This window comes from Equus asinus, chromosome 2 (genome assembly GCF_041296235.1).
Source record: "Equus asinus isolate D_3611 breed Donkey chromosome 2, EquAss-T2T_v2, whole genome shotgun sequence".
Classification (NCBI taxonomy): Eukaryota; Metazoa; Chordata; class Mammalia; order Perissodactyla; family Equidae; genus Equus; species Equus asinus.
The window spans coordinates 89,960,346-89,987,436 of record NC_091791.1 but is presented as its reverse complement, the minus strand read 5'-3'; the positions used below and the strand labels follow the sequence as shown (position 1 = coordinate 89,987,436).

General features: G+C 43.6%; 1 protein-coding gene and 1 long non-coding RNA gene across 3 annotated transcripts in view; one reads left to right on the top strand and one right to left on the bottom strand.

Annotated features, from left to right (window-relative positions):
• Positions 1-4,221: 4,221 nt before the first annotated feature.
• GLUD1 (glutamate dehydrogenase 1) overlaps positions 4,222-27,091 on the bottom strand; it is a 38,868-nt gene continuing 15,998 nt past the window's right edge. For both annotated transcript variants that reach the window (XM_070493603.1, XM_070493612.1), the window contains exons 5-13: positions 22,812-22,906; positions 17,962-18,141; positions 15,935-16,072; positions 15,592-15,729; positions 14,818-14,898; positions 13,793-13,916; positions 12,884-12,975; positions 6,534-6,596; positions 4,222-5,625 (exon numbers count right to left, since the gene is read on the bottom strand). In XM_070493603.1, the coding sequence (XP_070349704.1) occupies positions 5,506-5,625; positions 6,534-6,596; positions 12,884-12,975; positions 13,793-13,916; positions 14,818-14,898; positions 15,592-15,729; positions 15,935-16,072; positions 17,962-18,141; positions 22,812-22,906 (1,031 nt within the window). In that variant the 3' untranslated portion in view covers positions 4,222-5,505. The remainder of the gene's footprint in view (positions 5,626-6,533; positions 6,597-12,883; positions 12,976-13,792; positions 13,917-14,817; positions 14,899-15,591; positions 15,730-15,934; positions 16,073-17,961; positions 18,142-22,811; positions 22,907-27,091) is intronic.
• On the top strand, positions 18,122-22,907 carry LOC139041475 (uncharacterized). Its single transcript, XR_011496673.1, has 2 exons — positions 18,122-18,258; positions 18,311-22,907. It is a non-coding gene; the product is annotated as an uncharacterized lncRNA (long non-coding RNA).

The window sequence follows — 27,091 nt, the reverse complement described above, 5'->3', positions numbered from 1 at the left end:
TTCATTCCTTTATCTGTGTTTATCCAGCTGTCCCAGAGTTTTTTGTTGAAGAGATTCTTCTTTCCTCACTGAATGGTGTTACAGGTTGAATTGTGTCCCTCCAAAAGATCTGTTAAATCCTAACCCCAGTATCTCAGGATGTGACCTTATTTGGAAATAATGTCATTGCAGGTGAAACTAGTTAAGATGAAGTCATGCTGGAGTAGGGTGGGACCTTAATCCAATAAGTCTGGTGTCCGTATAAGAAGACACAGACACACAGAGGGATGATGGCCACCCACAGAGGACAAAGGCAGAGACTGGAGTGATGCAGCTGCAAGCCAAAGAACGCCAAGGACTGATGGTCACCACCAGCAGCTAGGAAAAGGCAAGAAGTTCTCCCCTGCTGGCTTCAGAGGGAGCACGGCCATGCCGATGCCTCAATTTACAGCCCCCAGAACTCTGACACAATTAAGTCCCATTGTTTTAAGCCATCTAATTTTTTAAGACAGCCCCAGGAAAGTAATACAAGTGGTGTTGGCACCAATGTTGAAAACCAAGTGAGCATACATGTTTCTGGACTCTCAATTCCATTCCATTGGTCTATGTTTGTACGCCAGTGCCAGTTTTTAAAAAAGTATAATTGACAGTATTCTATTCGTACCACAATTTTAATTATAGCTTTGTATTAAGGTTTAAAACCGGAAGTGTGAGTCCTCCAAGTTTAGTTTTCTTTTTCAATATTGTTTTGGTTATTTGGGGCCACTTGCACTTTCACATTAATTTTAGGATCAGATTTGCTATTTTTGCAAAAGGGCCACTGGAATTTTGATAGAAATTTTGAATGTGTAGATTACTTTGAGTATTGTCACCTTAACAATATTTTTTCCAACCTATGCACATGGGCTGTCTTTCCATTTATTGAAGTATTCTTTCATCTCTTTTAAACAATGTTTTGTAGTTTTCAGTGTACAAAGCTTTCACCTCCTTGGTTAAGTTTATTCCTAGATATTTTATTCTTTTGGATCCTATTGTAAATGGAATTGTTTTCCTTATTTCCTTTACGGATTGCTCATTGCTGGTGTATAGAAAAACAACTGATTTTTTGTGATCTTGTATCCTGCAACTTTAAGATTTTATTTTTCCTTTTTCTCCCCAAAGCCCCCCAATACAGTTGTATATTCTAGTCATAGGTCCTTCTAGTTGTGGCATGTGTGACGCCGCCTCAGCATAGCTTGATGAGTGATGCCATGTCCGCGCCCAGGATGCAAACTGGCGAAACCCTGGGCTGCCGAAGCAGAGACCGTGAACTTAACCACTCGGCCACAGGACTGGCCCCTACAACTTTGCTTAATTCATTAACTCCAGTACGTTTTTGTTTTTGGTGTTTGTGTATCTATGGGATTTTCTCTATATAGAATCATGTCATCTGCAAATGGAGATAGTTTCTCTTTTCCTTTCCAATTCAGATGCCTTTTACTTCTTTTTCTGGCCTAATTGCTCTGGCTAGGACTTCCAGTACATGTCGAATAGCAGAGGCGAAAGCAAGAATCCTTGCCTTGTTCCTCTTAAGGGGAAGCTTTCTGTTTTTCACCAATGAGTGTTAGCTGTGGGTTTTTCATAAATGTCCCTTATCGTGTTCAAGAAGTTCCTTCTATTCCTAGCTGAGTGTTTTTATTATGCAATGGCCTTGAATTTTGTCAAATGCTTTTCCCACATCTCTTGAGATGATTATGCCCCCCGCCCCGTTCTATTTCTATTAATGGGGTGTACTGCATTGATTGATTTCCTTATGTTGAATGACCCTTGCATTCCTGAGACAAATCCGACCCGGTCACGATGGATGATACTTAGAATGAGCTGCTGGATTCAGTTTGTTAGTTAGTATTTTGTTGATTATTTTTGTGTCTATATTCATAGGAGATGATGGTGTTTTCTTTTCTTGTGATGTCTTTGTCTGGCTTTGCTACCAGGGTAATAACGGCCTCACAGAAGGTGTCAGAAAGTATTCCCTTTTCTATTTTTGGGGAAAAGTTTGAATAGGATTGGTGTTAATTCTTTAAATATTTGTTAGAATTCATCAGACCTGTGTGACCTTGGATTAGGCAATGGTTTCTTGTTTTTTTTTTTTTTTTTTTTTTGAGGAAGATCAGCCCTGAGCTAACTGCTGCCAATCCTTTGTGCTGAGGAAGACTGGCCCTGAGCTCACATCCGTGCCCATCTTCCTCTACTTTACATGTGGGACACTTTTTGCCGAGCGGAGCCATGTCTGCACCAGGTATCAGAACTGGGCCGCCGAAGCAGAACGTGTGCACTTAACTGCTGCACCACTGGGCCAGCCCGGCAACGGTTTCTTAAATATGACCCTTATATGTAACAATCAAAGAAAAAATAAATTGGACTCGATCAAAATTCAAATCTTTTGTGTCAAAGAACACCATCAAGAAAATGAAAAGACAAACCAACAGAATAAGAGAAAATATTTGCAAATCGTATTATCTGATGAGGGTCACATATCCAGAATATATAAAGAACCCACAACTCAACAATAAAAAGATAAATAACCCAATTAAAAACTGGGCAAAGGATTTGAAGAGAATGAAAACGAAACGTTTAAAATCGTTGGAAGTGGTTGCCTCTGGGGAGTAGAAAATGGTGTGGTGGGGTACGGATGGAGGGGACGAGCTGTCGTTCACAAGTCTTGTAGAACTATTTGGCTCTCTACGCCAATAATTCTCTGTAGGGGGTAATTTTGCCCCACAGGGGACATCTGGCTATCTGAATACACTTTTCATGGTCACAACTGAAAGGTATTCCTGGCATCTAAGGGGTAGAGGCCAGGGATGCTGCTAAACATCCTACAATGCAAAGGACAGTCCTCAATAAACACATGGCTTGAAATGTTAATAGTGCTGAGGCTGAGAAACTGTCTAAACTATGTGTAAGCTTTGATTAAAAAAACAAGCCAATAAAAGTTATTTGTAAAAAAAACAATTAAAAAATCGTAACATCGACATTACAAAGCAAAAAAAGAAAAAAGAAAATTCTTTTGCAGAAGTTTCATACAAGGTTCACAGATGTAGTTTTCTCCATGTGCCATGCTTTGACTGCCTTAACGAGTGCAGGCTAAGAAAGCCTGCCAGGGACGTTTAGGGAAGTTACTTAAAGCTTCTGAGTTTAAGGCGCCAGGTTTGGAAAAAAAAAAAAAAAAAAAAATCAAGATTTTACTTCTCATTTCCCTAAACTTCATCCGTCAGGGTAATGAGAACACGTTCTGCTGTAGGGGTTTACGAGGCAACAGTTAAGTATTCTTCAAGCGCTACATAAGCCATCCACGGCTATTTCAGAAGCAATTAACTTTAGAGCATTATATGTGAGTTTTAAAGTAAATAAATTAGAAAATTTCTGTGAAGCCAAGAGTAACTGACGAGAATTTTCTAACTGAAACCTCCAGGAACCACGGTTGACAGACACCAGTGCCGTGCTGTCTTTATATAGCTAGCGTGCACAATACTGCTTTTCTAGCACCAATATCAATAACACCCATGAACATATATCTAATCTTTAAAAAAATCTCTATCAACACTCCCAATGTTAGCCAAAGGCTACAACTGAAACGAGTGCCCCAGCCGGTATTGTTCTACATACATTCTGGACCTTGTTTCCCTATCACTTTCCCCAACACGTCAGTGCTCCACCTAGAGGGCAAGTGGACACCAGCGGCTCGGGAAGAGCTCAGTGTGTCCATGGTGCCAGGGGGCTTGTTCATCCACTGCCAGACTGGATGCTCAGAACCATGGAGACGCAGAATTAGGACCAGACAGAGTCCAGCTGAAAGTCATGTTCCAGATTTGGCAGGTAAGCAATTGGTGGGATCAGGTCTAGAACCCAGTCCTGCCGAACACGGTTAGTATTCTGTCCTAAATTATTACATTCTGGGGCTAAATTATTAAAAACAAAACCCTAATCAATGAAGCCTTCCTTCATTAAAAAAAGGCACTAAAAATTACTTGAGTGTATCAGCTTTAGGCACGAGAACCTCTTCCCCAAGAATAACCACTGACAACTGTCTAACAGAACGAAATACAAAAAACTTCAGGATAAAATCTCGGCAGCTCACAGTATAGCAGAAAGAAATGTTATGTAGGCGGTGGTTTCAAACATTTTAGAAACCCGATTGTAGTTTTATCATCTACTAAACAAACACTACCAAATATAAAAACACAGAAAAGAAACATAAGCTTTGGAAAAGGTAGACTTTTAATAACTGCTTTTATCACCAGGTTAAGTCATGCAGTTACAAAGTAGTTAGAAATTTCTGAAAGGATATTATTGTTAAAAAAAAAAAAAGCTCATTCTTACATAAATAATATCTAGTACTTCATTGGGACACTACTATGGAAAAGGCCCTGGCCAAATAACTCCCAAACAAAACACTCACCCCAAGGGTGTTTTCAGCCCACTGTCAAGGAAGCGGTGTGCAGAATGTGAGGCCTTTGAAAGAGGACGCAGAGTCAGGCCAAGTCGGGGCCACTGGCAACGCTCAGAGCTGCCAGGCAGACTCCAAACACGGAGCCCAAGGGTTTTTTTTCTGGGACCTTCTACTTGAATTATTGTTTAATTAGTCAACACAACAGATCTTCCAAAGAGAAGAACAATGAACTAACATGATAAGGAGGTTACTGCATTCTTTGGACTAGATGTCATAATTGTGGCTAGTGAATTCCGACAGTCGTAACAAAAATAGCCCCCGTCACTTGCAGCTATGAAGATAACTTAATTCTCCATCGGGCTTTTTATTTTTGCTGGACAACAATACACGATTGATAAGCTATAAAGGATACTGTTTTATGTTATAAAAATACTAGCTTTTCTCATTTATTATGTTTATAGGCATTCACTGCTTGAGTCAGGGTTAGGCTTGTTAAGTGATCAAAGGCAATTTTATTACAGCAGCGTGTACTTATTTTATTCTAAAAGAATAAAATGCATAAAGAGAAAGAGCTTCTGTTTTGTTTGTAACCTGTAAAACTGAGTTATTTTGCTGATGTAAAATACCAATAACTCACTTGAGGACCATGCCACCTTCTGAAGGTGCCAGACACCTACTTCTTAAATGTGTCGAAGTCAGGGCACGTCTCAGACCTGTCCAGAGCTGAAGCAGCAAGCAGCTGACGGCTTCTGGACAACAGGTGCTTCCCTGGGGCCACAGCCCTGCCGGGGCTGGCAAGCAGCCACACAGCAAGGCGGCACAGCCAGACGGCAGAGACTTTCTACGGAAAGGCCAAACACCCAAATGGCTCTCTGGCACAGGTAATTTCTACTCTCACACTCATTACCTTGTACATGATCCCCTAAGCTTAATTTCTTTCCTCTTAAGGGGCTGATTTGGATTGACTTGCTGAGGATGGTGTCCATTATCTACTAAGTCATGAGGAGATAGACTTCCGTGGTTACATGTAAACTCGCGATAGGTCTGCAGATGAGGAGGTGGAGAGGGTGGTGCGGAGGTCAGCTACAATCCGTCTATGTGAAGGTCACACCAGCTTCATTGTACACCTTGAAGACTTTCTCAATGGCGTTGACGTAGGCGGCCGTCCTCAGGTCCAACCCCAGGTTGTACTTCATGGCCGTACGCATGATTTGCTGCAGAGAAGGAGAAAGCGCAGTGAAGCCCACTCTGAATCAAGCAGTAGGGCCAGGGACACACAAGGCACAGGCGGGCCTGGGACAAGCCACCCTGTCACCATTAAAGTGCAGCAGAACCACCTCTAGTCAGGAAGGGCTAATTCTCAGGGACTGACAGAGAGCACCAACCAGGTGGCAGGAAGAAGCGTTCCTGAGAGGCTCAGATACGAGCTGTCTCTGTGCTCCTTGACATCCTGTTATCTGGAGCGAGGGCATCTAATGATATGCTTTGCGATAATTTAAAAGAACCAAGAATGGGGTGACGAAAATGTTCTGGAGTCAGTGGTGATGGCTACAAAGCCTTGGGAATACACTTAAGGCTGCTAAATTGATACTTTAAAAGGGTGAATTCATGCTCAATAAAAAAAATTAACAACCAGCACCACCATTAATATCTGCTCATGGTATTTCAACATAAAGCCAAGTGGATAGAATCAGAACTCAAAAAAAATTAGGAAAACTGGACTCAAATGTGTTTAAGGCCTTGAAATAAGGATCAAGTGGTCAAAAAACCTTTTACTTATACTAATTCTGCAGTAAGGCAGTTCCCAGTAGCTGTGAGAGTGGGGCTGAGCTGCAATCCAGCTTGGCTAACTACTTGATATTTAGCTAACTGCCAAACATCACTCCTTCCTAACTTGGCATTATGATTAGTTTCCAAAAGCCTGGTAAACATCCTGAAGACCCTAACAACACTGCTCATCGTTTAAGACCAGAAAAGGATGTGTTTTGCTCCGCGCAGCGGAGGAACATGCAAACAGACTGCTCTTTCCTTTCACCGCACACACAGCCTGGCAGCTGAGACATCACGGTCGAGCCATTTGTCCCGAAACGAGCAGAAACGCAGCCAGCACGTGCACACGTACCCGGGCAGAGCGCTCCATGGTGTAAGCTAAGCCAGAGTGCACGATGTCCTTCTCAGATGCACCCTATCAGGAAAAAGAGCATAAGGTCAACAAGACCACACAAAGACACGCTTCGTCTATGAGAGCACAAAGGATCTGAGGTCAAGAGATGGCCAGGCAGGAGTGTTTTGTCCTTCAGTATAAACTTAATTTCTGTACAGTATCTTGATACCTATTTTAGTAGTTGTGTTTTAACCACAACTTAGTTTTCATTATATTTGACAGCAAACAAACACTCACAAAATGCGGTCACAGTACAATGACGAATACAGTACCGACCAGGAAACACGAGGGCAGGGAGGGGGAGCAGCACGGCTCGCCCATCTCAGGGGCAGACAAACCACAGCAGCACATGACACTGTTCACATCACAGCGCACTCAGCTGTCCCCCGGCGAAACAGGGACACCACACAGGCCACAGAAAGGAGTCCGGTCACCCCTGAGAGCGGCTCCGGGGTAGAATCCTGACTGTATATCCAGCAGTGCCACCAACTTTTAAAGCAGCTCTTCACCCAACCCTCCAGTTCTACTGCTGAGGAAACTAAAACCATGGGGGAAGTTGGCCGAGGTTGCAGAGAGCTATTTTTAGAGCTGGGAGACAACCCAGGGCCTTCGACCACCAAGTCAGCTTATCTCTTTCCAATGCCAATCATCTCTATAAGTCAGTTTGTTTCAACAGATCTAATTTGTTTTTTGGAATGCTTTCTCAAATTTTAGGACAATTAACTATCACCATTACTCCTAATATGACATATATAGCTATCGAACACATATCCTGAGATGCTAGATAAAAACTTAAAGGGGGTCACCAACAAAAGTTATCTATGCTGAACTTGATCCAATTAATACTCGACAGGCGTAGCTCGGAGATGTTGCAGGTGTGGTTCCAGACGGCGATAAAGCGAGTCACGAGAACTTTTTGATTTCCCAGTGCACATAAAAGTTATGCAATAGCATTATGTCTAAAGGAACAATGTACATACATTAATTAAAAAATAATTTATTGCTAAAAAATGCTACCCATCATATGAGCCTGCAGCAAGTCACAACCTTTTTGCCAGTGGAGGGTCTTGCCTCAATGTTGGTGGCTGCTGACTGATCAGGGTGGTGACTGCTGAAGGCTGGGGTGGCTGTGGCAATATCTTAAAATAAGACAACAATGAAGTTGACAGCATCAAATGACTCTTCCTTTCATGAACCATTTCTCTGTAGCATGCAATGCTGTTTGATAGCATTTTACCCACAGAACTTCTTTCAAAATTGGAGTCAGGGGCTGGCCCCGTGGCCGAGTGGTTAAGTTCGCAGGCTCTGCTTCAGCAGCCCAGGGTTTGCCAGTTTGGATCCTGGGTGCAGACCTATGCACTGCTCAAGCCATGCTGTGGCGGTGTCCCACACAGAAGAATTAAGATGACTTACCACTAGGATATACAACTATGCACTGGGGCTTCGGGGAGAAAAAAAAAGAGGAAGACTGGCAACAGATGCTAGCTCAGGGCCAATCTTCCTCACCAAAAAGCATACCTTTAAAAAAAAAAAAAAGTGGAGTCAGTCCTCTCATACCCTGCCACTGCTCTATCAACTAAGTTTATGCCATATTCTAAATCCTTTGTTGTCATTTCAAAATCTTCACAGGATCTTCACCAGGAGTAGATGCAACCTCAAGAAACCACTTTCTTGTTCATCTATAAAAAGCAACTTGCCATTTGTTAAAGTTTTATCATGAGATGGCAGCAATTCAGTCACGTCTTCAGGCTCCACTTCTAATTCTAGTTCTCTTGCTGTTTCCAGCACATCTGTAGTTTTTTCCTCCACTGAAGTCTTGAACCCCTTCAAGTCATCCATGAGGGATGGACTCAACTTCTTCCAAACTCCTGTCAATGTTGGTATTTTGACCTCTTCCCATGAATCATGAATGTTCTTAATGACATCTAGAATAGTGAATCCTTTCCAGAAGGTTTTCAATTTACTTTGTCCAGATCCATCAGAAGAATCACCATCTATAACAGCTATACTTTACAAAATGTATTTCTTAAATCATAAGACTTGAAAGTTGAAATTACTCCTTGATCCATGGGCTGCAGACTGGATGTTGTGCTAGCAGGCATGAAAACAACATTCATCTCGTTGCACATCTCCATCAGAGTTCCTCAGCGACCAGGTGGGTTGTTGATGAGCAGTAATATTTGGAAAGGAATCTTTTCTCTGAGCAGTAGGTCTCAACAGTGGGCTTCAAATATTCAGTAACCATGTCGTAGACAGATGTGCTGTATCCAGGCTTTGTGTGTGGTTCCATTTATGAAGGACAGGCAGAGGAGATTTAGCATAATTCTTAAGGGTCCTAGGATTCTCAGAATGGTAAGTGAGCACTGGCTTCAACTGAAAGTCACCAGCTGCATTAGCCCCTCACAAGAGAGTCAGCCTGTCCTTTGGAGTTTGAAGCCAGGCACTGACTTCTCCTCTCTAGCTATGAAAGTCCTAGATGGCATCTTCCGATAGAATGCTGTTTCATCTGCGTTGGAAGTCTGTTGTTCAGTGCAGCCCCTTCATTACCATCTCAGCTGGAGCTTCCGGAGAACTTGCCGCAGCCTCTGCATCAGCACCTGCTGCTTCACCTGCACTTTTATGCCGTGGAGATGCTTCTTTCCTTAAACTGCGTGAGCCGACCTCTGCTGGCTTCAGGCTTCTCTTCTGCAGCTTCCTCCCCTCTCTCAGCCTTCACAGAATTGAGGAGAGTGAGGGCCTGGCTCGGGACTAGGCTTTGGCTTAAGGGAATGTGGTGGCTGCTTTGATCCTCTGTCCAGACTGCAACTGTCTCCCTATCAGCAATAAGGCTGTTTTGCTTTCTTCTCATTCGTGTGTTCACTGGAGCAGCACTTTTAATTTCCTTCAAGAACTTCTCCTCTGCATTCACAACTTGGCTAACTGTTTGGGTCAAGAGGCCTAGCTTTTGGCCTGTCTTGGCTTTCAACACGCCTCCCTCACTAAGCTACTAGTCATTTCTAGCTTTTGATTTAAAGTGACAGACGTCTGACTCTTCCTTTCACTTGAACACTTAGAGGCCATTGGAGGATTATGCATTGGCCTAATTTCAGTATCAGTGTGTCTCAGGGAATAGAGAGGCCCGAGGAGAAGGAGAGAGATGGGTAATGGCTGGTTGGTGGAGCGGTCAGAACACAGAGCACATTTATCAATTAAGTTTGCCGTCTTATACGAGTGTGGTTTGTGGGGCCCCAAAACAATTATAATAGTGACATCAAAGACCACTGATCACCACAACAAATATAATAATAAAAATGTTTGAAACATCGCAAGAATTACCCAAATGTGGACACAAAGACATGACATGAGCAAATACTGTTGGAAAAATGCCACTGATAAACTTGTTCAACACAGGGTTGCCACAAACTTTCAATTTGTAAAAAATGCAGTATCTGTGGAGTGCAATAAAGAGCAATAAAACGAGGTATGCCTGTATTCAGTTAAGAAGGTATCTTTCTATAACATTTGTATCAATCAAAAAACATTTGGGTTAAAGTTTGTTTTACCAAGTTAAGAGAAAAAACTTGCTTTACAGGTGGAATATGGTTTCTATCACTCACTCATTCATTCAGCAAACATTTATTGAGTCCCCTCTACGTGCTAAGTAAGCACTCTTCTAGGCACTGGGGACACAACAGAAAACAAAATAATGAAAATGCTCTGTTCTCACGGAGTTTCTATTTTAGTGGGAGGAGACAGCATATACATGAGGCTGTGCAAAATCACTAAAATTTTGAATTCAGGGACCGAAGCCTTTCAATGTTCAGAGGGTGGAGAGATGACAAGGAGCAGCGAGAGGCAAAGAGAGAAATGGCTGATGAAGTAGGAAGAAAACCAGGGGAATGTGGTGTCCTGGAAGCTCAGAGAATATTTCAAGGGGAAGCGATCACTTGTGACAACACCTGATGTCACTGGTCACCTTGACGAGGACAGTTCTGGTGGAGTGGCAGGCGTTAGAGTAGGGTCGAGTACGGAACAATTAGAAGACAGAGTACGCACAACTCTGTGGGAGCTTTGCTATATGGGAGATAAAAACGGCAAGACCTGGAAGGGGCAGTGGGATTAAGATTTCTATTTTTTGGGACAGCATTTGGTACATTGACAGGAATGACTGAATAGACAGAAAACGGATTATGCTGGAGAGAGAGGGACAGGTCTGCCTGTCCAGTGCATTTGAGGAAGCTGGAAACAGTCTGCCCAATGTCCAGAACAAGACCTGGGCTTAGGTGGAAGCACAAAGAAGTGCTCGGTAGCAAGAGGAAACACGACCCAAGTCAGTGCATAGGAGCTGGGCAGATGTGGACGCTTGCTGACTGCTTCGGCGTCCTCGGTGAACAGGTACCAGGCCATGAGCGAGAGGGCAGAGGAGAGAGAAAAGGAGTACATATGATAAAATCAACCAGGAAGGTGAGGAAACGGAAGAACAGGGAAAAGCAGTACAGCTGCTGTGCACCTCTGGGAGACCCCCGAGGCTGGCGGTCAGGGGGTGAACTGTCGGCAGGGCCTCCAGCTACAGGGGCACAGGGGCGCAGGCGCGGAGGGGCAGAGAGCCAGGCTTATGGGGGGCGGGTGTTAGCGAGGGGGTAGGATGACAGGAAACAAGACCAGGAGTGACCGCAAGGATGGAGCAGGGACTCAGGTGGGATGAGTGGAGAACTGAGGACATAGAGGGGGTGGAGAGGGACAGCGAAAAGACGGGAGAATCAGTGACGCAGGTCCTGGCAGGGCCCGAGCACGGCTGGGGAGGGCGGACTAGGGGGAAGGAGCTGGAAAAAACCCGGCTTTTCAACTGACACTTATTACAAGACTTCTGAAATAGGTAAGTCGGTAAGAGGTGAGAAACAGCATTAAAGTCTAAAATTAGTAGCATTTGAAAACTGGGAGACCAATACACTGGGCAACGATTATCTAAAAAAAGATAAAAAGAACATCATCAGAGCTTCTTCCTAACTAGCTGACTGTCTTCTTTCTGTACTCCCCACCCAGGTTTCAAGCTGAGTGACCGCTCTGGGCCGGGCCCGTGCTGGGACATGGGGTGACCCGAGGGGGAGCAAGAAGCCCCTCTGAGGGTGGCAGCAGTGGCCAGGCCTGCCGTGCACGGTGCGCGCTGTGAGGCACTTGTGATGGCAGGAGGTAGGACACGCTGGCACGCAGTGGGTCTTTCAGGAAAAGCCAGAGAGATATGAAGATACTCAAGCACAGAGTGGGTCAAGGCATCCAGACAGAGGGACCAGAACTAACAGACGCGGCTCTGGGAAAGCGCAAGGCTCACTCAGGGAACAGTTAGTACCCAGGGTGGCAAAACCATCCTTTCTTCTTCAAAACAAAATTCTTAACTTCTTCCCATATTGCAATATAGTCTTAAATTATCTTCCACGATGGAACATTTCCTAAGAAGAATTTATCATAACTTAGCCATTTCCCTGCCATATATACATGACTGTTAAATCACAAATAATCTAAAAAATTGACTGCAAACACAGTTCCAATGACATCATCATGCATGGCTCATTCTTCTCCTTTAGAATTATTTTCTTGGGATAAATTCCTAGAGGGGGACGTTACTATCGTGTCAAAGGGCAGGAACACTTGAAAACTCTTCAAATTTTTCAAAGAGCCGCAGCAATGTGCATTGTTATCAGAATGTGGTACTCCCCACCACGGGACATGGGGAGAACGAGATCCAGCAACTGTTTAATAAGAAACTTTACTTAATCTGTCTTTCTTCCACAGGAGGTCAAGCTTTCTTTTCCTGGCGTATTTCCTGTGACTTTGCTCTTCCTGTCTTCTGCCCTTCAGTGCTGAAGGAACTCCCTTTGTGATGTGTATGCGCCATCGACACATCCTGCCAGGAGCTAATTAACATAAGCCACCTTTCTAATCTGCTTTCTTTAACTCTTTTTCGAGTCCCTATAGCAATTTCCATTTTTCCTATAGTTCAATCTAATGTTTACTTTTCAATTCTCTCCATTTCTCTGAAGCTTAAAAGAGTTAAGATACACAATTTGTCACAATTACGTTAGAATCACTTGTTGAGTCATCCATATTGCGAAAATACCAAAAGCAGAAGAATATTAATTATTTATCTTAAACTTGGATTCTTACTCCATTTTTAGAACGTAACGACCGAGGAAGGGACGAAGCACACGCCAGGCACATAATTACTGTCATGGTGATTATACCCCTTGACTCTGATCAATCCACCTGGCCTGAGGTCACGGAAGAGGGCAGGTCGAGTGTGTAAGACACACCCGGGTCACAGGCATACTCACCGATATCCTGTCTTGGAACTCTGCCGTGGGCACAATGGGGATCGTCCCACCGTGCTTTCCAAATTTTCTTTCCAAACTCTCTTGAACAGACACTGTAAAAAGCCAAGAGATGAAGATACTGGTAGTAGAAAACAGAACGAAGAACCGAAACGAGTCCCAAACTATACCTACAACCTAAAACTAACAGAATTTCAGGAACCTTCAACACCAACGTCATAATAAAAGGGTTAATCGCTTAAGACTCAGTTAAAAAGGAATAAAGCACTTTGCCAAATTCCTATATAAATGCGAATGTAGGTCACTGCTCTGTTTCCATAACACCCATTACCAAGGTTTTTCCTTGGCTCTTTTAAAAAGAAAATGCTGAGGGAAAAAGAAATGGAAATAGAGCACTTCACCCAGCTTCTCAGAGTGGGGTGAGGAAAGAGCTCCGCAGGAGGTCTGGTCTCATGTCAGCCTGATGGAAATTCTCCTGCTAACCCTGGAGCCTCCTCTAGTCAAGGAAAAGCCGTCTTCTCATCAGAAGACTCAGAGATTCTTGACACGAGATAGGCCTTTGCTGAAGGCAACCAGACACAGAAAATGGATGAGGATCAACAGGAGCTCCTGGCTGAAAATGAAAACTCTTTATAGCACCAACTTGCAGATGACGTCCTGGGAACACTACGTCACAGGACCAATATGCGAGTGCAAATATCTCTGAGAGAGTTAATACACTGAATACCCATCAAGAACCTTCAGACATTTGGTCTAAGTCTCAGGAGACAGAATAATACAATTTTCTATTCGGAGATTAAATCCTCTATTACAAAAAGGAAATCAGTCCTCTTAAAGTGTAAGCTTTCTCCCCGTTTCCAGTCTTGTAGCTGGCCCAAGAGATCATTTTGGGAGCGGATGCTCAGAACTCACTCAGCAAGTGGTAGTTGGAATCCCTTTCGTATTTGAAGGTCAGGCGGCCGTAGCTGACGTGATTGAGATTCTTCAGCCACTCAAAGTAGGACACCGTCACCCCTCCGGCGTTCAGGTAGAGATCCTAAACGCCAAGGAGACGGGAAGATGCCAAAGAAAGGAGGGGACAACGGTTAATAAGAGCTTACAAAGAATGCAGGAGCCCAAGTTTAACAGCAAAGCAGATTAAGCTTCAAACTTCTCAAATATATCTTAGATAGCATCAAGAATTTCACACTTAAACTTCACGAACCCCCTTCCCAATCCATTTGAGGTTTTTCCCATTTGGAAAAAAAAAAATTTTTTTTTTTTGGTTTATTAATCTATAAGCATTTGGTCAACTTTGGTTAGAGTTTCTTCTCCACTGAAAAAGTTCTCAGACAGAATTGCTTGCCCACTAACCACTGGATGGGACTGTCCAAGGGCGCCTCACCGGAAGATTAACATTCCGTCCAATTAACTGCCCAAGGCAGTTACATCGAGTTTATTAAGTGCTTTCAGCAAAGGGGGTTCTTCAAAATGCATCACGGGTCCACACCACCTTCCAGTTCCCAATAACCTTCTGGTAGAGACCCCACGCTTATCCACTGAAAAACCTGAGCACGCGCTCCTCATATGAGCTTTCTGCTAAAGCAGCAAGGGACATTTGAAATGCATTAGGTCAGGAATCATAGGCAATCTTAGAGTTTAAGTTAGAACAGTATTTCTAGCACAGTATATATTATGTAATTGGATTCTTAAGACAGCTAAAAACACTCAAGAAAGAGCGAGAAACTGGAAGAAAATGTCCAGGTCAAAGTGAAAACCTGACAGGCTTATTACACTAACCACGCTTCCATGATGTTTTCTTAAAAGCAAAATAAAGATGAAGAATTCACTACAGCTTGAGACACTAACAAGCCCCCTCTGCCCTCACTCAGTTCCTTGAGAAAGACAATTACGATTGCAAGCACATAGAAAACCTGGCATACACACAGACGACTTACGGGAATAACCATAATGTTTCTCTCCAGGAAAATCTTATCGGCTTCCGGAGTTGTCGGTCCATTGGCACCTTCAGCAATGATCTGCAAGAGAGTCAGGAACATAGAGAAATGCCCAAAACACTAGCAAATCCCTCTACTGTGCAAGAGATGTGTGCATGTGGGCAGGGAGCCGTGGGGAGAAGCATAGCTCCAGTTTAAGTTAAATTGAGAGTTATTTTGTTCTATAAAGTGTATAAAACTACTTTTCACCTTTCTGTTTCCCTAACTATGTCTGGAAGTTTGGTTTAAAAGGAAACCCACGGTGATAGTTGCACAACTTTTGTGAATATACTAATAGCCATTAAATTGTAAACCTGGGTGAATTGTACGGTATGTGAATTATATCCCAATAAAGCTGTTAAAAAAAAAAGGGGGGGCCGGCCTGGTGGCGCAGAGGTTAAGTTCACATGTTCCGCTTCGGCGGCCCAGGGTTCTCCGGTTCAAATCCCGGGTGTGGACATGGCAGCGGTTGGCACGCCATGCTGTGGTAGGCGTCCCACATATAAAGTGGAGGAAGATGGGCATGGATGTTAGCTGATGGCCAGTCTTCCTCAACAAAAAGAGAAGGATTGGCAGATGTTAGCTCAGGGCAACACTTCCTCAAAAAAATAAATAAATAAATAAAATAAAATAAAATAAAAGTAATAAAAAAGAGGAAACCCAATTGGACCTTGTCTATCACCCTCAATGTCATTCCACACTGGGAGGCTGGACCAGCCCCACCGTCTCTCTCACCTTGGCTTTGACTCTTGGTGCGTTGGACTTGGTCAGCTGCTTCTCGCTGGCAGCAGGAATCAGGATGTCACAGTCAGCTTCCAAGATGCTCCCTTCATAGGGCTTTGCCTTGGGGAAGCCCAGGATGGATCCATGTTGCTGTAATTGATGGAAAATCAGAGTTAATGAATGCACCAGAGTTGAAATGTTCATGTTTAGCACCTGTGATATGAAGACTCACTGATTATGAGTTCTTTGAGTTTATATTTTAAAAAATAAGCAATGGAAATAGATTTCAATAAGACTTTTTTCAATTTTGCCATATTCAGGGTAGTCGAACTGTTCGGATGTGAGACTGACATACCAATTTAAAGTCTTCCAGTTCTTTTGGGTCAATGCCATCTGGATTCCATATGCTCCCATCGGATTCACCAACAGCAATACATTTAGCACCGAAACGATGTAAGTATCTCATAGAGTGCAGGCCCACGTTACCAAACCCCTGCAAAGAACAATTACACGTGACACCAAAATCAGTCATGGTACACATGCTGAGAGTCATATTCTGACCAACACACATTCCGTTTGTTTAGGACCAGTTCTGAAAATCCTTGCTCCTAAAGAAACAGTGTACCAAATGCTTCTCTTTGGCAATAAATTTTTATGTTTAAGAATGTGGAACCCAACTCTTCGTCATCTAGGAAAATGAGTTATGAAGTTCAGTTAGCGCAGCCTTGTTGGCCTAAAGTAAAACTGCAGTGGTGTCAGTCACACCACCTAGGTCCTCAGTTCCTACAAAGGAAGTCACTATTTGGGAGGAATATGAATTCTATCTTTTTTTTTTTTTTTTTTTATTAATGTTATGATGGATTACAAGCTTGTGAAATTTCAGTTGTACATTTTTGTTAGTCATGTTGTGGGTACACCACTTCCCCCTCCGTGCCCTCCCCCCACCCCCCCTTTTCCCTGGTAACCACCGATCAGATCTCCTTCTCAATATACTAATTTCCACCTATGAGTGGAGTCATATAGAGTTCGTCTTTCTCTGACTGACTTATTTCGCTTAACATAATGCCCTCGAGGTCCATCCACATTGTTGTGAATGGGCCAATTTCGTCTTTTTTTATGGCTGAGTAGTATTCCATTGTGTATATATACCACATCTTCTTTATCCAATCATCAGTTTCTGGGCATGTAGGCTGGTTCCACGTCTTGGCTATTGTAAATAATGCTGCGATGAACATAGGGGTGCAACGGACTCTTGAGATATCTGATATCAGGTTCTTAGGATAGATACCCAGTAATGGGATGGCTGGGTCATAGGGTATTTCTATTTTTAACTTTTTGAGAAATCTCCATACTGTTTTCCATAGTGGCTGTACCAGTTTGCATTCCCACCAACAGTGTATGAGGGTTCCTCTTTCTCCACAACCTCTCCAACATTTGTCGTTCTTGGTTTTGGATGTTTTTGCCAATCTAACGGGGGTAAGGTGATATCTTAGTGTAGTTTTGATTTGCATTTCCCTGATGATTAGCGATGATGAACATCTTTTCATGTGTCTATTGGCCATATTCATATCTTCTTTTGAGAAATGTCTGTTCATGTCCTCTGCCCATTTTTTGATCGGGTTGTTTGTTTTTTTGTTGTTAAGCAGTGTGAGTTCTTTGTATATTATGGAGATTAAAGGAAGTCACTATTTGGGAGGAATATGAATTCTATCTTTTTTTTTTTAAAGATTGGCACCTGAGCTAACATCTGTTGCCAATCTTTTTTTTTTTTTTTCTCTCTTTCTCTCTCTTTCTCATCCAAACCCCCCAGTACATAGTTATATATCCTACTTGTAGGTCTTTCCAGTTGTGCTATGTGGGATGCTAACCCAGCATGGCCTGATGAGCGGTGCCATGTCCACGTCCAGGATCTGAACCCATGAAACCTTCGGCTGCTGAAGCAGAGTGCGCAAACTTAACCACTCAGACATGGGGTCGGCCCAAGAATTCTATTTTAAAGTAGCATTCAACTTAATTTAGATCCCTCTAAGTAAAATAATGAAGCATCAAGCAAATTCTTCCTGAAATTTGCATCACTGTGCAAACCTCTGTGTCTACTCGTTAATAGTCTGAGACTTCCCCTTCTGGATGCAATTCCAATTTAAATATTGACCAAAAGAAGTTGGTGATAGTTTTGCAAGTATGTGAGAGATAACTTAGATTGGTACTAGTCACATGAGTCAAACCAAGGTTCAGCAAACAAAGGACGTATTACTCTAAAAACATCCATTCCAAAACTTAAGAGATTCAAAAGACCCAGATTTTCAAAAGGGCAAATCTAAAAACATTTAAAAACTTACTATCTGTGGATCAGCTATTCTTTAAGAAAGCAAACATTTTTACCTGAACGACAAATGTCTTATCTCCAAACCCTGGCGTCATTCCTAGAATGCTCATGTAAGAAGCTTCATTGATGAAGTTCTCAATCCCATGGAAAAGACCCCGGCCAGTGGCAGAGATCCGCCCATGGATTCCGCCCTGACTGATGGGCTTCCCAGTGACACAGGCGTGGGCATTAATATCCTGCAAAAGAGGTCAGAGCGTCAAAGATGAAGCAGCAAGGTCAACGTAAAAAATGAAACATCAAGGTCAACATCAAAGACGAAGCATCAAGGTCGATGTGAAAGATGAAACGTCAAGGTCAACAACAAAGACGAAGAATCAAGGTCGATGTGAAAGATGAAACGTCAAGGTCACTGCCTACACGAAGGATTAAAGTTGGAACACATTCTCATTTAACTCATATGCTTGTTAGGGACTGTGTGGGTTTAAGGCAGACTTTCATCAACAGGGATAAGCGCCTTTTCAGATTTCTGTTCCTAGAAAATATCCAATAAAGTAGACTGCATTTTTCAATGAGAGAAACAGTTTTTAGGCATTTAACGTCAAGTAGATACAAATAGCAATATCACACAAGTAGAGATAGTTCAGCTTAAAACTATTATTCCTTTAACAAATATTAAGCTTTGCTAAATCAGGGTATACACCCCCCTCCCCAAAAGTGGCATGTCTTAAAATCTACCTTGTCTTTTTTTTTTTTTTTTTTGAGGAAGATTAGCCCTGAGCTAAAATCTGCTGTCATCCTCCTCTTTTTGCTGAGGAAGACACCCTGAGCTAACATTCGTGCCCATCTTCCTCTACTTTATATGTGGGACGCCTGCCACAGCATGGCTTGCCAAGCGGTGCCATGTCCGCACCTGGGATCCGAACTGGTGAACCCTGGGCCACCAAAGCGGAATGTGTGCACTTAAGCACTGCGCCACTAGGCTGGCCCCTACCTTGTCACCAACAGAGTCTAAGATAGGAAGAGGCATTATGGTGCTCTTAGATGGGAACACTCAGTGTTGTAAAGATATTCCTCCACCACATTAATCAATAAAATGCCACTTGAAAAAAAGAACTTTAAAGGACAATACTCAAGTTCATGGAAAAGTGAGGATTAAGAAAAATATTCACAAATTACAAAAAAAAGACAACAAAATAACTAAGGGGTTTGCAGGGCAATCTGGAATATGTATCAAAATAAAAATAACTCATGCACCCAGAAAGTCTACTTACAGGAATTCAATTTTTGGTATATTTAGTATGGTATCATCTGAGTTAAAAAAAAAATTAAAAAGGTACATGAGGCTGCGAGGGGCCGGCGCCCACGTTTGAGCAGAGCCTCTGGCAGCAGTGGTGGGCTCCGGGAGGCACAGTGGGAGGGGAACAGCGCTCACCACCTGCTTCCTGGACTCTTTCAATTGACAACGTGCATGTATACTTGTTCAGAAATGAGTATAATTAGAAAAAACAAGGGGCTTGGGAGGGCTTCCCTTCCAAGGCATCAAATATACTATAAGCTGGAGCAACCGGAAGAGTGTGGAATAGACAAATCGGTCAGTGCGACAGGAGAAACTAAGGATGGTCCCATGATATACAGGAACTCTATGTAAAATAAGGAAGCATTTTAAATCAGTGGCTTGAGTATGCACTACTGAATAAATGTGTTGATGTGACCCGCTACCCATGTGAAACAAGGTCAGGTGCCTTACCTCACCCCAGCCCCAGCCCCCAGTTTAACTTGTAGCTGGGTGACTTCAAAAGGGGCCTGCTCTTTATCCACATTGTTCAAGTATTTTTACAGAGAGAACTCAGAATTGTCTCAGTTGTATAATTACCAACCAAAAGAAAAAAAGAAGCCTAGTAAAGTGATTTATGGAATTAGTCGTTTTCCCACAGTTTTCCTTCATGAATAATTAACACGTATGAATACAGAATTGCCCACCTAGTGCCAAACGCCTCTGAACAGTGAGAATGCAAACGCTGGAGCTGAGAGCATCACTCCTGTGTGAGGCCAGGCCGGGTGCCAGCCGCCCAGCTCCCTGGCATACCCAATCGTCCCAGAGGCCCTGGCGGGGCGAGGGAGATGACACCCTCCCTCCAATGCCAGCACTTCTGGGCCGGCTTAGACAAGAAGAGCTGCGTGGCTCAGGTTCACATCTGGAAATAAGTAACACAACCTGTGGCTTCCTGACCTCAGGACCTGATTCTGGATTTCCTATCACTTTAAGGAGCCTTCGATCAGCGCAGTCCAAGTGGTTAGCTGGCGGCCTCCCACAGCTTTCTTTTGCTGTCACCATTGGGAATGAACTACGAATAACAATATGTTGCCTACTCTTTGCACTATTCAATCTAGTGTCCTGCTTAAAAAGGACTAGAGACCACAGTCATAGCTCACTTAACATAAAAAGGTGACGTGGAAAAGCAACGTTTTCTGGAATGGGAGTCAAAACCAAACTTCTTTCAAGTGCCCTCACGCTGCTCCTGTTTCATTTCAGGGGATTTATGCAAGTGACCTGATGCAGTATTTATAAATATTTTTTTCTGTGCTCACTAAGCGCTGGGTCCTGTTCTAAGTGCTTTACACTGTTATTCATTTAATCCTCATGACTGTCTCACGAACTACTAGGTACTATTACTATTGTCATTTTACATATGAGGAAACTGAGGCAGAAAGTTCAAGGCTCTTGCCGGAGGTCACGGGGCTGGCGTGTGAGGGAGCCAGTGCTAGAAGGCAGGCTGCCTGCCATGCTCCCAGCTACAGACCCCATCACCGTGGGAACCGAGACTCATCTGTAAACACTTCCGTGGGAGCTGCAGCCCCTTCCTCCCGCTCAGAGGAAGAAGTGTTCCTCTTCTCCAAGGCTGATCTTCCCACCAGGGTCTTAAAAGGAAAATTCCCTAGGCCTTTATTCCCTTGGAAGACTGCTACATTTACTATGCCCCATCTCTCCTGCATCGTCCGTCTCTCACGTGGAAGAACATGTGGCCTCCAGTCAATGAACATGGCAAACAAAAACCTTTTTCTTTGGACAACAGCCCCCTTTCAAGGCGTCTTCCCTCTGCTTCCCTCCAGGGCCATTTTTCCTAACTGGAGGCTCCTCTCACACCCCACTTCTCTCTCCCAACACCCCCTTGCAGTGGCTCCACTCTCGCCATTCCACGGACGATCCAGTTGCTGCACTGGTCTCTTTCCAGAAACCCCCTCCCTCGATATCCACAACACGGAGCCCTCAGCACCTCTCATTCTTTGATAACTGACTGCTTTCTTCCCCCTAGATCCTCAACCTGTCCATCTGTCTCCAGCCCAGGGCAGCCCCATAGCGCCTCTTTCCTGGGCTCCTGTGGAGTCCCCTGCCCCCACCAACCCCATTCTCTGCTGCACAGAGGCCTGAAATCAACACTTAGCTGTGCCACATGCCTGTTTACGATCAGCACTTCACCGGCTTCCCGGTTTTCAGGACAAAGACCAAAGTCCTTGCCGTTCCGCACAGGGCGGTAATCCGGTCTGCCCCTCCTCTAGTGGCCTCCCTGCTCCCCGCTCTCTGGCTCTCTACTCTGGCTCCTAGAGTCTGCTCTCAGCATCTCAAGTTCACCTCTTCTGCACTCCAGGATCTTCACCTTGCTTCTTTCTGCCTCCAGAACTTGACCCCGGATCTTCCCCTGGTTGACGTTGACTCATCCTTCAGGATGCAGACCACAGGTTACAAACATCTCCAAGGAGGCCTTTTCCGATCTTACCTCCAAACACTTGCTCAGGTCCCCATTACTCTTCTCACGGCATCGAAACTTCTCCTTCTCGCCTTTATCTCAACTGTAAAACACCCTGCTTGTACTCAGCCTTGTGTGTAGCAGGTACTCCATATATATTTTTTAAATGAATGCCTTTTTCAACTTCCTTTTTCTTCCTACCCATCATATGTTTCTCCTTTTCACGGTTTCATCTCTCTCAGGGACAGAAAGCTAGTTTTTCTCCTTATGTTTTGTCTTAATGGAACTACTTCTGCCTCGTCTCCCACACTCAAGTCCTCCTGGTTCTCTTCGACCCATCCGCGTCCTTTTCCTGATCCCAGCCAACCCAGTCCTGCCAAGTCTGTCTGTCGTGGGCCACCGCTTCTCCCCAGCCCTTATGGCTCCTGGGCTAGGAAGACAGGCGCCGACACAGGTGGAGGTCCTCTCTCTGCTCCAGCGCAGTCTACACCGCTGCCCGCCCATGCTCCCCTAAGCGGCGGTCAGGATCAGAGCTCCCCGCTGATCAGTAAACAAAATGCAACCGCCAGGCTTGGTATTTCCGTCCCAGTTCACTTACCTCTTGACTCTTCTATTACCTTTTTAAATACGGCTTCCCTTAGACGGTCTGAGCGCCACTGCTTCTCCTCTCATCCCCCAAATCTCCCTATGTTCAAATTCTACCCGTTTTCAAGGTCTAGCCTGATTTTCAAGGTCTAGCCTGAACGCCTCTTCCAGGAAGCCTTCCTTCAGAAACCGTAACTCTCCACCCTTGTATTACACTATCTTCATACCGTATCTGCTTATGTGGCTTAATTCCTATTTAAATAAAAGCTCTCTGAGGGAAAAGTCAGAATGGAATGCTTCTTTATTTCCCTTTCAGGATCCCAGCAGTGTGCTGCCCTGGGAGGTGACCCCTCTTTGAGGGTCCCGCCCCAGCCTCCAGGATAGGGCGGCATGCAAGTAAAAGCTTAATCCGTGTTCACTACCATTATGATTCAAGAATAGAGACAGAAGTAAAATGACATGCAAATCAAGATATGATGAAAGGGGAGGAGAAAAGGTCTCCACTTCCACATATAATCGGCTTGTTATTTCTCGTGGTAGGACATGAAGCCTTCAGGCATTTGGTGGGTACTCACATAGTGCCCTATGGTGCTAGCATAGGTGTCAGCAATCCAGGACATCTCCCGCTCTCCCGTGCTCATGTCTGGGGCAGGCACATCAATGCCAGGACCTAGGGGCACAGGGAAAGGGCAGCGCACCAGTTTTTAAGATAAACTCAACTCAAACACAAAGATTCCTGTAATCCTCTATAATAACAAAGCTACCGCGGCTAGAAAACTTTACATTTCATTTAGGTAACTAATTGAAGTTGCAGAAATACTCATTCAATGTTTCACAAATTTATACACACCCAATGTTACACGATAATTTCTCCCACTGGCATTTACTTGCTAATGTACAGAAGTTAGCTATGCACAACAGATATAAGTCACTCAGCAGGCTTCTGGATGGGCAAAGCACAGGCAATGGGTTTAGCCTCTCTTGACCTCGGCTCCTTAAACTGTAGTTAGAGACAACAACACCATCTTGCCCTAGACAAGGAGGATTGTTGGGGTTAGGGAGCACAGGCGTATGAGACAGCAGGGTAACATACCACTTACTGGGAGTGTAAGCCCGCCTTGCCAAGGAGAAAAGGAAGGGGAGAAAGACACACAGCTGAAGCACTCGTGTTAAGCCCCATACTTCTTCTACCCACGGCAGAGTGCTGCTTTGACTACTATTCAAAGCCTAGTCAGTGAACATAAAAGTTTTAGGCCTTGGCTTTCAATTCCTCAGATCACAGCAAATTAAAAAGTTTAAGGATAACGAGAAGTTAGCTCAAAAGCAGCACGAGGTACCGACGACAGCACTGACGGCCGTGGGGAGATCTCAGATAAAAGCGTGTTAAATGATGCTCACTCAGATCTGTAAAGGCAGGAATACGTACAAATATTTCTATCAAAAATAGTAAGAATAAAAGGATGGGTTTATGTCCATGTAAACGACTTGGAATCATCACCAAAATATCCATGTGGAAAAAAGCATGTTTCATACAGCACGTATAATACGCTCCAATTTACATAAAATTCTCTTTCTCTCTCTCTCTATATATCTATACACAAATTTCCATGTGTAAGTTTAGGTGCAGAGGTTTGGAAAGCTATGCACAAACCTGTTCGCCATGTTTGGATCTCAGCCTTGTTTATATCTTTCCATATTGTTTCAATTATATAATATAAACTCACTATCTTTGTAAAAAGAAAAATACAACTTTAAAAACAAACTATTAAGACTCCCAAATAAATAAAGTTCTTTCCAAAGGCTGTACTCGAGTTTTTTCTAATTAACCAAGAGAATAAGGTACATGTTAATATTCGTCCACATTTCAGGGGCCCAGGTCCTAGATACTATACTTCTTTGCACAAGTCATGATGTAATGGATAAAGGACTGGCATAAGACAACTTTAAAATGGCCAAAGTTTGCTTTTTCCACTCCTGCCCCCCGTCCCCAGTCTGTAACTTTCCTCCGTCCCAGTACCTTTTCCTCAGGCATCTCATAAATGCCATGAAGTGTAACCTCCCCGAAGCCACCGTCACCCCGCCTACAACTCCCCGACTTGGAAGGATTAATGGCACAGCTTAGCCTCAACCTCAGATAACAGGGCTCTGCTGCTGCCATTTGCTCACAATTTCCATTCCTTTAGAGCAACATACCTCAACTAGAGGTTAGTACAATTCGTTTAATCAGACTGTCTTTCTCCTAAGGTATAGATGACAAATGGCTCCTGAATTTTTCCAGCAGTATCTATGAAAGCATTTTGCTTGTTTTTAGCAATATCAAGTATCAAATAAGCTTGCTGCCTCAAAGAACAATTGCAGTTGGAGAAGGGCTATTGGCACATTGGCACATGTATTGAGTACACAGTTTGTAAATCATAAATGTGCAATGATAAATTACTTCTCAACATCAGTTAGTCCAGACATGCCAAGGTGAGAGAGCTCCCTGGACCCAAAGCAAAATCACACAACATTATCAGTAGGCTTGTGAGTTTTCTACCCCATACAAAATCAATGTATAGGGATGCACAGACTGTAAGTAATGTTTGAATTACAGATAAATTCTCAAATACCTTACAAAGAATAGGTCTGAAAGTCCGTCCTTTTTTTTTTTTAAAGATTTTATTTTTTTATTTTTTTCCTTTTTCTCCCCAAAGCTCCCCCGGTACATAGTTGTGTATTCTTCATTGTGGGTTCTTCTAGTTGTGGCATGTGGGACGCTGCCTCAGCGTGGTCTGATGAGCAGTGCCATGTCCGCGCCCAGGATTCGAACTAACGAAACACTGGGCCGCCTGCAGCGGAGCACGCGAACTTAACCACTCGGCCACGGGGCCAGCCCCTGAAAGTCCGTCCTTTTTAAAACAGGCAACTACCTTCAGGAAAGTTAAAATGCTATCACTCAATCCCATGATGGCATAAATAAGATGAAAAACTGGCTAAAAACAGTAACTGCTTTGAGAGAACAGGAACATAGGGGCAGAGTTGAAAGGATAATTCTGGTGCATGGAGATACAGAAGATGAAAAAGATGGAGACATCAGCTTATTGCAAGGAAACTACAGTTTATAAAGGGGATATCTAAACTCACACAATACTAAAGTCACCCAACAGAATTAACACGGACCTTTCACAACTTTTCCAAAAAAAACCCAGAAGAGGAAGGAATACTTCTCAACTCATTCTACTAGCCAGTGTTATCCTGATACTTAAGACCTCACAAGAAAATACTGCAGACCAAGGTATCCCTTAAGACAGCATCAAAAAGAATAAAATACTACGATAAACTTTAAGAAGTAGTCTAAGACTTGTATACTGAAAATTACAAAACGTCATTGAAAGAAATTAATGAAGACCTAAACAAATGGAAAGACACTCAGTGTTCACTGACTGATTAAGACGGCAACACTCCACAAACTGGTCCACAGATTCAATGCAATCCCGATCAAAATCTCAGCTGTTTTTTCCTGCAGAAAAGACAATCCTAACTAAACTCTCACAATGCGACAGGGCCAGGATGCAGACTCAGGTCTAACTCGCAACCTGAAGCTCTCTGTGGAAAGGGGAGCCGCCCAATAACAGAGAAATGCCATCAATTCAGAAAGTTTGCCCAGGACTAGCTCTGAGTCCTGGCAGGAGAAAGAGAACTAACTCCTTCTGCCTCCCTCTTACGCTACAAAGCTTTCTGGGCCCAGATATCAGGTTCAGTCGTTCTCTGTGTTAATGGGGCTTTGCACATAAGCAAAGAACTCAAATGGCTAGTATTAAGCTTTCAGTGTTTGAATGAACCACTTTTTTTGTCCCATTGATTTTTTTTTTATTGAGGTAACACTGGATCATAACATTATATAAATTTCAGGTGTACATCCCTCTATTTCGACTTCTGTTTAGACTATATTGTGTTCACCACCAACAGTCTAGTTTTTATCTGTCACTGTACACATGCGCCCCTTTATCCCTTTCACCCTCCCGCCACCCCCTTCCCCTCTGGCAACCACCAAACTGTTTTCTGTATCAATGAATCACTTAACCTTTGAAACTATAAGGTACCTGTCAATATAGAGAAAATTAAGCTGGAGGTACTTTAGATATGGGCAATAAATAGAGTTGATTAAAGTCTGAAACCAATCAAGAACATTAAATTCTCTTGAGGTTTAAGCTAAAAGGCAATGTGATATGAAAAGTTGTGAAGGCTCCCGATAGGCTGAACGGGACTTCAATTCACCAAATCTCAGACATAGCAGGCATTCCTGTGAAGGAGGCAGTCCACTCACATTAACTAGTGCTCCCCCCGTACAATGACTGTACAAGGAAAACCCATGGTGGTGGAGAGGAGGAGGCATGCCAAGAATCCAAATGCCTTTCAAAGCATGAAAGACAGGCCAAATCTAGTAAAGTCCTAGTGTTACTTATATTTATTTCTACATTAGTTTATTTATTACATGCTTTCTTTTCCTAAAAAAGGGGCATATTTCATGGCCGATGTTTTTGGAAGTGGGTGGCCAGGTCCTTCTCGCTCCTCTGGGAGCTCCGCTAAAATCTGTTTACCATGCATGACTCTGCCGGTATTTGAAATACCACAGTGATGAGAGCGCTGAATCTTAACCACTAGACCACCAGGGCTGCTGCAGCACAGATTGCACGACACAGAAACAGCAAGCAGAAGATCCATACCCTCAGTAATTGAGTCTGTTTGGCAAAAGCTCCTAGTAATAAACATTAAGAGGCTCAGGAATCCTCCAGATCAGCCAGTGACGGCAGAGTGAGTCACCACGAGCCTCCCCACCTTGTGGCCTGTGCCCACTGCTTTGAAGGGACAGGCC